The sequence below is a fragment of the Falco cherrug genome, chromosome 11, assembly GCF_023634085.1.
Source record: "Falco cherrug isolate bFalChe1 chromosome 11, bFalChe1.pri, whole genome shotgun sequence".
In the NCBI taxonomy this organism is placed as follows: domain Eukaryota; kingdom Metazoa; phylum Chordata; class Aves; order Falconiformes; family Falconidae; genus Falco; species Falco cherrug.
Window position 1 is genome coordinate 10898697 of NC_073707.1, and position 13689 is coordinate 10912385.

At 35.9% G+C, this 13689-nt stretch overlaps 1 protein-coding gene across 13 annotated transcripts in view; it reads right to left on the reverse strand.

Annotated features, from left to right (window-relative positions):
* PIK3CB (phosphatidylinositol-4,5-bisphosphate 3-kinase catalytic subunit beta) overlaps nt 1–13689 on the reverse strand; it is a 101078-nt gene that overhangs the window by 20363 nt on the left and 67026 nt on the right. For all 13 annotated transcript variants that reach the window (XM_055723367.1, XM_027808973.2, XM_027808975.2 and 10 more), the window contains 5 exons: nt 11778–12029; nt 11114–11210; nt 10107–10237; nt 6534–6587; nt 4836–5024 (listed from right to left, as the gene is read on the reverse strand). In XM_055723367.1, the coding sequence (XP_055579342.1) occupies nt 4836–5024; nt 6534–6587; nt 10107–10237; nt 11114–11210; nt 11778–12029 (723 nt within the window). The remainder of the gene's footprint in view (nt 1–4835; nt 5025–6533; nt 6588–10106; nt 10238–11113; nt 11211–11777; nt 12030–13689) is intronic.

Consider the following 13689-nt stretch of genomic DNA (forward strand, 5'->3'; position numbering starts at 1 on the left):
CCATTAAAACACATTGTTGAAAGAGATCTTTACCAAAAGTATTTATCCAGCTCAACTGAGGGAGCCTTTTCTCACACGCACTGTGAATAGTAATGAGCTTAAATTGCAAAAAGAATTATTCAGGTTAGATATAAAAAAAAAAAAAAAAAATCCCAATACTGAAGGTAGTGATGTGCTGGAAAAAAAATTTGAGAAAACACTAGTGTATTATTTAGGACTACCAAGGAAGAACAACATCTAAAGGTCTCACAATATAAACTAGTTTTACTGCATTTTAATGAAGCTACCCACTGAGAGTATATTTTTTATAATATGTATATAGTTGTACGACTAAAACAGTACACTATTATTCAAAATAAACCAACTTGAATGCATAAATGCAGTGTATTGACAACACAAAATTTTTCCTCTCTACAGGAACAAGTCACAAGTCACGATAAAAATACCCTTTCCCACAAATTAGATAATACAGGTATTTCGTATCTAAATAACAACTTAGAAAATTTGAATGATTAGGAAGACCTTATTGTCCTCCTGATTTCGTAATCATTTTACACCGACGGTGAAAAATCTGTATTTCTACTATATGTCATAGTTCAACTAATGCATCCAGCTCAAGTATGACAAACACATCTGAGTTCACAGTCTCAGCCTGCATTTAACAGGCATGGTCATAACACTACTTAAACACCTAGGGGGTCATATTCTGAACTAGTTCATCTGTGCAGTTTTGTGAAATTCAGAAAGCAAGAAACGGGCACAGATCAATCACAATGCAAGGCCAGTGGCCATGCTGCAATTCCAGAAGCCGGAGAATCAATTAAACGGTTTTCACGGGCAAATACTGGTATGACATATACAAGATTCATAATGATATGAAATAAAATTAAATATGTTTTTAAATGTAGATGTCATAATCCCACAAAAAATACACAGGCAAAAATCCATCCAATCCATAGCCCAGTAAGGGTCAATGACACCCATCCTTACGTCAAGAAGAACTACAGCCATCCACATTTACGTATCATGAATGCTTAAACACATAATCATGAAATTCTGAAAGAAATACTGAGCAGATACTTAATACCATAAAACAGATGTTGAAAATGCAAGCGGCCACGATGCTTGTCAGGCACAGTAAGAAACTTCAAAACAAATGTATCAGAACTTCTAGACAACCTACTTCAAATCAGGTGCAGAAACCAACAAAAATATAGAAACTTTTTTACTAATGAATGATCAAAATGTACGTAGAGCCTGAAATACAGTCTGAAAAGGCGAGTCAAAGTGGCCTTACATACCCCACATATCAGGCAATGAATCTGCACATCAACTGTGAAGTTTGTATTTGAAGATACAGACCTCCTCACTTTAACTGCTGAAATTATTTCAGAGGTTATTACAACGAGAAAATGTTAAGCGGTATGAGCTTAGAGAAAGCAAGATCTAAATGACCAATGAACACAGCCAAGAAAGTTTCCCCAAGTGCCTACAGTCCAGCCAGCTGCGCACCCCCGGCGCACTGCATGCTTCTCAAAGTGAGGAGGAGAGGGTCTCAGAGATACTTGTTGCATTTGGACCAAAGAAACATGCATCATGAAATGCCCTCATCTGCTTTGGCAACAGAAAGGTCACTCCAAGTGGCCAAGAAGAACTTCCAAGTACCTCTCTTTTGTGACGAAATTTTACATTTCAAAGAGGCATTTCCGGTTCTTAAAATTTATCTGCAATATCAAACATGATAAAATGCCACACACGTGAAATATTGCGTATTTCTCTCACATGGTTTGCAGCTCCTGAGAAGCAGTGAGAAAAGAAACTGCAATCTCAACAACCATCTAAAAGTTTATCAGAGAAAACTCAAGTTTGGTCTCAGTGTATCAATATTTTTCCATTAAAGAAATAACTATAATTAACAAAACAAGTTTACTATAAGAGATGATGCAATTCAGCAAAGAACACTATTTTTCCCCCCTTTGTTACTTCAAGTATTTAGATTAGCTGTCCTTTCTCTAGTTCTCATTAGTGATGGTATCACTTCACTTGAAAGTGGGTAGATTTTTTTTTTAAAAAAAAATAATGGCTAAGTTCTGCTTTGAGAATAAATACTTGTTGTGATTCCTGCTAACAAGTTCTGCCCCCCCACTATTCTGCTGAGCGCGGAGGTTATGGCAGCAGTAAAGGCAAACACCTCAGAATCCCTTCAGTGCAAATTTCTACTAATATATTGCAATGAGAGCCTGGACAAAATCTATATGGTAAATAATACAAGAAAGCTGCTTTAATCCATTGTACACTACTTTACAGACCACTGAACTAATAGATTAAAGATGGTCTAATACCCCATTTCCAAAAAAAACCTTACTACTTTGGAGCTGCATTAATAGAAACAGGAATACAGTTATTTACTTCATTTTTCTTATAAATAGCTGGGTGTGTGGTTGTTTGGGGGGCGTTTTTGGTTTGGGGTTTTTTTGTTTGGTTGGTTGGTTTTTTAAAAACATTTGCCTTAAGTGTCAAGACTTACCAAAACACAGCTAACAATAGGCCTTAAAAAAATGTCTGGCACACAGCATGCATGTTGTACCAGCACAAATATTGCACCATACAGCTAGCACTATATATATTTAATTTTAATGAGAAGTAAATTATGAGCCCTGCTAATTTTGGGATTCATAAAGTTCATGATGCTGTCTTGCCTTATCTGCAAAGGTAAGTCATTGGAAATACTTACATGTGTATGTACTAAAGAAATATTTGGCATGGCTAAGAATAAGATCTCATTTTCCAAAAATAGACTATTCTTGCTGCCAAAAACAGTATTAAAATATAAACCACGTTATTTTCTATACATAAGCAAACATAAATACTACATTCCTTCCAAAAAGTACACAGTAACAAGCAAGATGACTGTATTTTCAACCATCTGTCCAAATATTATGCTTTATACATATTTTTTACTATTTCCAAATTTAAAGGATTTTGAGCTGTCAGCTAATATCCATACTCCACACACCTTCCCAAAACTCTGCTACCAAAGGCCATATTTCAAAGCCCCTAGCAAGCAATCAGAATGCCTTTCCTTCACATATTTTAATAAGTAAACAAATACCTGCTTATATTTCTACAGTTTGGATTTCCAGATAACTTTTTAAAATTAAATTCAGAAGCACACAATGGAAATACTAAGGAACAAGGATTCTTGCATGTGAAAATACAAGTGAGCAAGGAATGTGTGGGTGCTACATTTTGTTATGTAGCATTCATGGCATGGAGAATGAGCTAGGATGAGCATTTATTTTTACAAGTTCACAGAACATATACATCTAGCTGGTAGGAAGGATATAATAGAAAATAACCTGTGCTGGAGACAAACCAAGATTCTGACTAGCTGGATAATCACACACACACACACACACAAATCACACGATGACTAGATGGAAGTTGAGTTTTCATGGAGTGGTTTCCTTTTCTTCCAAGAACACCTAGCCTGTAACATGCAAAGGTCAGAATACTAAGCCAGAATAGAAATTTATACTATCCATCATAATCCTTCACAGCAAATGCTTTTTAGCTCAAAGTTTTTTAAAAATGAAATGAAAAAAAAATAGCTCTCAATTTAAAAAATGAGTGTCATGGAAAGACATAAATCTTATCTCAGTGTAACAGTCTGCAAGAAGTTGAGTGTCATTTAAATATGCAATTCTGTCAGGATAAGCAGATGAACACAGTAATGTCTGGGTTCAGCCCTCAGAGTACTGTGTGCTCGTTAACACCGGCTGGACTTCATAGTTTTGCCCATCTGCTCCGTACACAATCAGACTAAAAAGTTTCAATACTAATCTGTCATTTTGTTACCTGTAAGTGAGCCTACGGAGCACGAATGGTCTCACTATAAACTCATATAAGTTTTCCTATATCAAAGTTGCACCTATTGCCAAAAAGCATCACAACAGTTGGATTCTATTTGGGTAAGTACAGAAAAAGGGAGCTACACCAACTACTTTACTGTATAATGAAATAACCTTGCATAACAATACAGCAAACAAATGATACAATTTTAATGAAAATGTAATCTTGTATCACAGCACCAGTCTTCAAGTCCTTAACTACTTACAGTTACTTTAAAAAGATACTAATTGCTCAGTCAACATGATGAGAATAAAGTATCTTGTAGCACTAGTGGGTATCATAGCTCTTTGAAAATGGTTTGACTCAACGAGGTTTAAATACCCAGCCTGAGATGCGGGGGTTTTTTTACAGTATTTGAACAGTTTAACATTTTTTATAAGAAGCTTTATTTCAGATCTTGATTTACAAACTTAAAACTTTTATTATTTTTTTTAAAAATAACCTTATAGAAGAAGTTCTTACTGTGAGGGTGGTCAAACACTGGAACCTGTTGTCCTGAGAGATTGTGGAGTCTCCATCAATGGAGATACTCAAAACTCAGCGGGACAGTCCTGCTCTAGCTGACTGTGCTTGAACACAGGCATTCGACTAGATCTCAGGAACACCCTTCCAACGCAAATGACTGTGAAATTCCTTGCATTTAGAAGTTGAGCACAACATTTTAAAATTAACCTGCATAAGTAATTGTTGTGATTTTCTCATCATTCAGAGAACTCTGATAGGTATTTTGGATTCTGTTTTTGTTTTGCAGGTTTTTTAAGACAGTAAGTTCTTGCTTATATGTCCAGGCCACAGAAGGTATACAATGAACGTTGGTTTATAAGATAGTAGCATTTCAGAATGTCTATACTTGGGAAAGAAACCCTGTTTACTCGTGGTTCAGCTCCAGTGTTTTTCCCCACCATCACTGCGTTTTCCCTTACCTGAGCAACATCTTCAAGTTTGTTCCATTTTAAAGACAGCAGCAGTTTTGGCAATGATTGTGGGAAATTTTCACGGCAGTCATAGCGCAAAGTCCAAATAAGATCCATTTCATTTTCACAGAGTTGAGACAAAGGATCTCTTTCCATTATTTCTTTTAGCACAGCATGAAACTTCTTACCACCTCGACCCTAGAAAATAAGAAACGTATACTGTTTTGATATATTCAGTAGTAAGGCTCTTGCATTTTAGCTCAAATACTAGAAATTCTACACCAGGAAGAATACCATCTAAAACTCATGAAACACAGGGGGAATGACTACCATGCCTTTCTTTCAGATTTCTTACGCTGTAAGAACTGCAACTAACAGATTCAAAACTGAGTGTATAGAATTTTCTGAAAAAGTAACTAAACTTCAGAGTTAATGACACTAGATGGCAACATTCTATTTTCCAACTGCCATGGAGAACTTTCATTTATGATGCATATACTTTCTCTTTTTGTTTTTCAGGTGATCAGATTTAATAGTTACACATACAAATACTTTTTTTAATTATTAAAAGCCAAAAAGTACTTTTCCAACAATAACCAAAGGGAAGTACGTTTGCCAAATATACAAACACCTATTTTTTTTGTCTATTAATCCAGACTTGTCTTTTCCAGACACTTTGCTCCATTGTATACCTCTGAAACATTAACACTAGCACTGATTCTGTAAATCAGTTTGCATGAATAAGCCTTCCGTTCCCAGCCACACCCCTATGCAAACTGCAAGGGCAGAAATTAAAGCAACGATACCGGCAACAATAGCATTCCATAAATTAAAGGGAGGCAAAAGAAACTGCTGCTTTTGGGTAAGGAGGCAGTAGTTGCAGGGAATAATTAGTTATAACAACTATGCACATGCTCTGTTTCTGTACCAAAATAAGTGAACAGTCTGGACAATAAGGTGATTCTTGTATTTGAAAGTGTTAAGCTTTCAAATTCACAATAGTGTCAAGTTGGCATGCTGCTATTTAACATTTCCGATTATTTGCACCCAAAGTAGCAGCGAGTTTCTACTTTTCCTGAGCACTTTAGGCACTTGGTTTTATAACTCACACATTTTTCAATTAGCAATTTCAATTATTCTCAAATGCAGTTATTACTGTTGATCCCAATGGGCTTTCACCATCTTAAATTGCAATCTTCTGTATTTTTGTACATAATACAAAGAAAACACCTTCAGATTTTGGTGATTTTTTCAAAACTTGTCCTATCTATTTAGAACTATCCCTCTCCTCAATAAGTGCATATAATCATTTCTTAAATAAGAAACAACATCTTACAGATCAATGACCATTTTTGAGAGCGCTTATTTGGAAATATCTGACAAGCAAATGATCACAGTTAATAAAACCGTGCAATTTTCCAGCAATATTTTATGGACCCTAGGAATGTTTTCCAGATCAAATATAAATCTTACCCGGCTTCCACATCTGCAACTGTGCTTTTTAACATAAAAAGCCATTAAGTCCAAAATATACTGGAAAGGGAGGATATATACCTGATTTGTAAGGTGGGTCACCGATTAAAAAACAGAGTCAATAGAACTGTCATTATCGGAGCAGTGATTTATTTATTTAAAGATTGATGTAGAAGATTTAATAAATATTCTCTGGGGGTTTTTTTGTTTATATGGTGTTTAGCAGATGCTTACCGCCATTGCAGCATTGTCACTGTTCCTTGCAATCTCAGCTGCCTTTTCAAGTATCTGCAAAAAGATGTTTTTAAATACATAAGATTTAAAAACAAAGCTGACAGCTTTGAAAAAAAACAAATACTATATAAATGAACCAGATAAGGAAATTTTGCTATCTTCTAGGTAATTACAGCACTATTTATATATATACAGCACTGTATATACAGTGGTATAAGAACATGAACTTTCTACACTGTGTCCCTTTTCTAATCTGCAGGACTGTGGATATCAAGAACAGGAGCACTCATGATTACCTCAGTTTTCTTCCTTTTCACCACTCCTGGGCTAGGGCTAAATGGTCTTCCCTATAGCACAGTTTTCTGTTTCTGTTTTTGTTTCCTCCAGATTTTTCAGTACAGCAAACCAATTCCTCAATAATAAATCATCCTTTGCTTTCTCATCTCTCCTTCTGCTGTTTCTCATGGCACTGCTTCCAAAAGTCATACCTGTTACGCACAGATCCATACTTCCAGCTCTCTATTTCACTACAAATCCATAAACTTACTCCTTACACCATCCCCTTAGATCGCTGATATGAACTCAATTAGCGTTTCCATTTCCAGTCACTTCTCTAAATCTAGGATCTTCCCTTGTGTAACACCATGAACAATCAGCTTCCAACAAGAACTTCTAATGGTAACATGAATATTCCACCAACAAGCTGCCAGCAATTAATACATCGTAACCCTCAGCAACAAGGACTGCTACTTTTGTTAACAGCAAGGCAACATTTCCCTAGCTCCAAGTTACGCTTGCCCTTTTTTTTTTTTTTTCCCTTTTGAACATTCTGCTGCTTTTTCGAAGCTCATGTAATAAATCACGATAGGTAGTTAAGTACAGGTGTAAATACAGTTCTTTATTCTGCACACAATTTCAGCCAACAGAGATGTGTTAGAATGGTGAGCGCCTAAGCTAATTAGACCAGCTGAACTTGTCAAGTAGGTATACCCATAGCTGTGAGATGATGCTGCTTTGAGAAACAATTCATAAAATGAAATATCAAATAAGAAAGTCATCAAAGGAACTTCACCACATCCTTTCCCTTAGAGGTCCACCTCCCTCATCACTCAGGAATATACCACCACCTTCAGACACAGATCCAGCAAGGCTTGTATTGTCTTTACTAAGGCAATATGAGAAACAACAAAAGACTACAATAATCAGACCATAAATACCCAGCAGCTAAAATCCTTAAAAAGGTATGCTAACTTGTTTTATTTCTTTGTCTGTATGAAATACTTATTAATATGATGTATCACATCTGCTGCCTGGCTACAAAGTTTGTTTCATACTGTGCATGAAAAGCATGCATGAACAAAACAAGTATGTCCCAATTCTATGTTTGATGCTTGCCTCCTTGTGCTTTTTAGAGTTACTGGTTTGCAAATAAACTGTCAGTGTCCAGCTTTGTTCAACTGAACCACAAGCCGCTCAGTGTCAGCAGCACTGATCATTAACCAGCACTGATCATTAACCAGCCCAATATACAGCTCCTGCATTAGACAACAGTTTTCTTATTGACTGTGAAAGCACTTTTGCCCACTCAGCCCCAAACAGCTGTTCTCTGCCAGTAGATTGATGCTATGATTGAAAAGATTAATCTTTTTGCACATTATGTTTCTTAAAATAAAAGATTTGGCATCCAATTGTCCATTTTCTTGGCAGAAACAAGCTAAAACACTGGGAAAATTAGAAGCAGCCGTACACTAAGCACATCTCAGCTGGACAATGTTGAGAAACAAGATTCTCAGCTGATAGAATTCAAGCAGCTACCATGTTACTCCTGATTCAACAAGACCTTCAACAAGAGAATCTTTCAGAGATCAGGTATCTGACTCTTCTGGGAGAGAAATGCCAGTTTCACATATATGAAACAAATTATCAGAGAGTTTAGAGTTCCAATTTTCCCAGTGATACTGCAAAACAGTTTCTTAACTCTAGGGAATAACAAGTAGCAAAAGTTACTGGGAAAAACTAAGAACTGCTGAAAAAAAAGCACATTTTGTGGCATTTCCTCAAAGTTGAATGCTTTCAGTGCTTTCACCATCAGCTCTGCAATCACTTTATAAAGATGCTCTGGGATTTTCCTCTATCTGATACACAGGATGTTCTCAGGTACAGTTCAAGAAGGGGGCAAAGCCACAAAATAGAAAAAGCTAGCAGCCAAACTAAAGTTACAAGGGATGGTAAAGACCATCAGACACTACCTTAATGTCAATATATCAAGTGACTACCCGGTAAAATCTTTTGTCTGTATTCACCCCAGCTTTTAACATACTGCAAACTTGGTATTACAGGTACAAATAAAAGGAACAATAGAGCTAGAACAAATAGACAATTACTTAAGAAGCATACTTTCATGTTTGTAATATGCACATAAAAGCAGTGTTTTTCTTTAGAAATTAAACACATATAGTGTAATGAGTAAAAAACTTACAAGCAGTACAAATAAACCAGTAAAAAAACCTAACTAATGTCCCGTATGAAGAGTCAGCTGGTTCAACCATAGTTAAGGCAGCAATTAGTCAGCACTGTTTTAGCTCTTAAGGCATTTCCAACCCTCTTTTAATAGAAGAACAAGCACTATGCTGACGAGGCCCAGAACACCAAAAATTCAAAACTGAAAAACGTGTCTTGTTATTTGATTTCATTTTGATGAACCTTAAATCCAAAATCCCTCTTTGATCAAACTGAAAGCTTGGTGGTTTCTGTCTTTTTGTTCACGCCCCACAAAGGTGCAAAACCCTCAAAGAAAAAAAGTAGGGGGTGTGTGTGTGTAAATTCTCTAAGTGGCTATTACCTTTCCCCAAAACAAAATTCAGACTAATGTATCTACAAGTTAAAACTTTGGTTTTCTGATGCATCATTAGCTGTCTGTTTTAACACTTACTTTCCTACTTGCTTCCTGGTCTTAGCTTTATTTGCTGGTTTGTGAACAACTTGCTGTCTAGCGTTCACACTACAGACATTACCATGTGCATTCCAAATATATACTTCCTTTCTAGACAGATATGCTTATCCGTATCTGTAGAAAAGTGCAGGACAACTTAAAGTGGATTTAGTTCAAGAGCAGACCTTCAGAAATCCCTTTTCGTATATTATTACAAGTCTGTTTATCCTTAAAAGGATTTTACCTCATAGAGGAAAGAAGTGTCCCAAAGATAGGTAAGATACATTTGTACAAAGGCTTAACAGATCTTTCTAGATCACAGGCAAGCACAGCTTTAAGGTTTCCAGAATGGAAGATAAATTTAGCTTTTTTAAGTCCACTGATGTGGGAAAATGATCATGCTTCTGACCCTCAAGAGACTATGTATAGAGTATTTTAAAAGCATACATTTTCAAAACACTATCTGAAGACCCTCAAGTCAGGGCACTGGCACTCTCATGCAATGCACGTTTAAAAAACTGCAGCGTGTTAACTAAAAGGCAGGAAATGGGGAATTCAGCAGGAAAACCACTGTTGAAAGGAAAGAAGAAATAGCTATTTACACATAAGCTTTCATGACTGCTCTTTATGTCATGCCTTACCTTATCAAAGGGAGGGTAATTAATAGGCTGCTTTGAATATTCTTGAAATCGAATGTGCAAAGCCGTTGCATTTTCAGTGTAAGGGTTAGTCTGGACAGTTCCCATTGGATTCAACATTTCTTCAAGTTCATCTGAAACATCAGACAGAGAAATTAATACCATAGGCTAGGCATGCATTAAAATTAAAAAATCTGAAAGGCAAAGACACAATAAGAAACTGCTTACTGTATACAACGGACAGATAACATGTTTTGCTGCACCACACTGCATTTCCAGCATAAACTACCATGCTACCTACATTCACAAGTGTTGGATTATCACTCAGTGAGAAACTGTTTCTCTTTCCAAAACAAATGTAACAGTCAAGGGAAGCCAAGATATCCCTATAATGAACCAAATCCCAGTAAGATCTGCAGCTCCTGTAAACCAGTACACACACTGCCTCTGTATCAAATAGTACCGGAAAAAAAAATTAGTTTTGAGCCAGATTTCTTTAAGCACTACAGGCAAGCCGATACAGTGTTTCTCACGATGGAATGAAGAGTGAAATGGAGATTTCAGACACTGCTACTAACAAATCTGAATGCCAGGGAAGAAAGACTTGAAAAAAAAAATTAATTTATTTGTATGTGACAATATTTGCATTGGCAAAACATTATAGCTTACCTATTTAGTTTAGGATGCATAGTACGGGAAATCAAATGAAACCTAAACTGCATCTTAAAAATGGGTACACCAGATATAAACGTGTCATCTACTTTTATGTGATCTTTCTTCCATAAGAGATGAAACTTTTAGAGTACTATTTCCAAGCAGACTCTTGCCCTTCCTCTTTCCCGACACTCAATACTTTCAGAAAAGAGATTAAGACGATATATATTCATCCACATAAAAAGTACAAGCAGTAAAGAGATTATGACAGAAGAACTGGACATGCATACAGTATATATTCTCCTCTTCAGTCTTATAACTATTTAAAAGTCTAAATCTTAAAAGTTGAAGTTTACCAGGAAATGATGACCAGCTGTGCAGCACCAGTTCTCCATTCTTCAACTGTCCTTTATAATCGAATACCATGGTATTTACCCAGGCTACAGGATAATGCTGTTAAAGGCAAGAATTTTTACATGAAAATTAAGATGCCAGTGAACATTACTATGCAGCAAGCACTACAATGTTAAGTACAATTGAGAGGGGTGGGTTTTTTTAGATGGTGATACCTTTCAGAAAAGCAGCTAAACACATCCATAGTTTTCAGTATGTACTCCAGTACTACTGAGGAGAGTAAAACTTCATTTTAAGGGTGTCACTCTGCCAGGGTAAAAATACATAGTTCCCTGAATGTGTGCCAAGATGCCAATTTTTTCATCTTTTCACAATTACAACTCATCTATGGTTCAGAACAAACCCAAGCTTTTAAAACACAGTTTTTTAAATAGCCGTTTGCCAACTGGCTTACAACCCAAATTTTCATGCCTTTTTCAGTGTCTGAGAAGTATGAAGTTTTTTTCGAACAAAGACATGCAATTCTTGATACATAACTCTTTTTGCTATTTTTTTTTTTCATTTTGCATTCTTGAACACTAAAGTGAGGTCAATTGAAGGTTTCCAAATACTCGTTTCAATATACTTCAGAGGTACGCTCAAGAAAAAAAAAAATTAAATAATTACCACTTTTCCTGCTTTCCTAATGGTTTGGTATTTGGAAGGATTCATTGCCTTAGTTGACTTTTTAGTTTTCATCTTATCCATCACAGCATAAACTGCAAAGCAGAGCCTTGCCATTCTCGGCAGATCACAGACGTTTATTTCAAACTCTAGTACTTCATTCCAAATGTGGTCACTTCTTCCAGATATTTCTGTGCTTACAATTGTTTTACAAAGGAGCTCTGTACCATGAAAAAGACCAGCCCTAACGTGAACCTGCAATAAAGAAATGAGAAGTTTTAAGCTTGCCACAGAACTTACAGAATTCTGCACAGAATATTATACAGAACATACATATATGCATTACATCAATGTTTCTTTCTGAAAAGAAATACTAATTTTTAGGTTTTAAAATGAACAAAACAATTCTTGAGAACAAATTCTTTTTACTTTGCTATTCATGTTCCTGGCCAAAGCGAAACATATTTGTTTAAATAATGTTGGCTACCAATTTTTTCAGTACTGAATTACTTACACTATCACATATGACTAATAATAACAACAACTCATTTGTAGTAATAAATAGAATACACAATTGCTTCTGACAACGTACTTAACACAGAAGGAAATGAAATTGTAGGAAACAAAGAACTAAGCAGAATGAAAAAGGTAAGACTAGTTTTCTGGATACAAATTCATATCTTCAGGTAGAACCGATTTCTAAACTCTGCCTGTTGATTCCTCTTTTTAAATCAGGGGTTTATTCACACTTGCATAATTTTGATTACTGTTCTTTGACTTGCTCTCATCTCATAATATAACTTTATACGCCACCACACTTCCCTGACTTTTCTCATACTTCATTAATACAAAAAGCGTAAGTGATCAAGTAAAATTTGACAGTAAAAAAAGCATCGTATTGTTGGAACACATCGCTGGTTTGCTTGCCTTTTGGCTAGTTCTAACTCTATGTTTTCCCATCCTGTTCATGTCAGAGATTGGATCCTATTGTTATTCTTTTCACTCTGACACTCCACTTTTACTAATGAAATGGTATGTACCAACGGTGCAGCCAAAGAGCAAGACAAAAGGAAAAGCAATTTCAAATGTCATGTATATGGTTGGGTGTTAGACAGCTGAATGAAGTCACTTGTGCTCTAGGTGAAAATACTCAATTGAGCTCACATCAGTGGAGTGCTATCCATCTGACAAATGTTTTGTTTCCTACTACAAACACTGCATTTATGAACCCTGTTGGTGGTTTCAGCAAAAATGGATGAATATTGGCTTGACCCAAAGCACAATGAAACTAAAAGAACAATGGCAGTGAATTAAACAGCCTTAGAGTCAGGACTAGGAAACAAATACGTTCTCAATAGTGACAATTCCATAACAGCGTAGACAGACAATGCAGGGAAACATGCACAAGCTTGGAAGGTTACTACACGCATTCTTGGTAACTACAGGACTTTAAAGTTTTCAAGATTAAAAAGCATTCAAAATATTAAATAATATTTAGATAGTGTCCACTGGCACCAATACCAAAGAACTGTCAGGTTTTCCTGTTTCTCCTCCAGCTTACAATCAACATATTTTCTTTTTCTTCTAGAAGCATACTGCAATTAACCAAACTTCACTTTTTGTAAATATGGGAGAAGAAAAACCCACAAACTTGAAAGCTTCTGGAATTCACCTTCTTTTTTCCCTTCCCTTTTCTTTTGAAAACTTTAAGAGTCTACAGAATGTAGGCTTAAGAAGATATTACACCTAGCTAAATAATGGTTTAGACAAAGAAAAGGGAAACAGCTGGTTTTGCAGGCATCCATTTCCACAGTCATGATGTCTCGGGTAGTAAAATTGTAACTACGGCTCATTTAGCTAGACAGTAAAATGTAGTACTGCTAATATACAAGGAGGTTGTAACAACAGTTTTGAA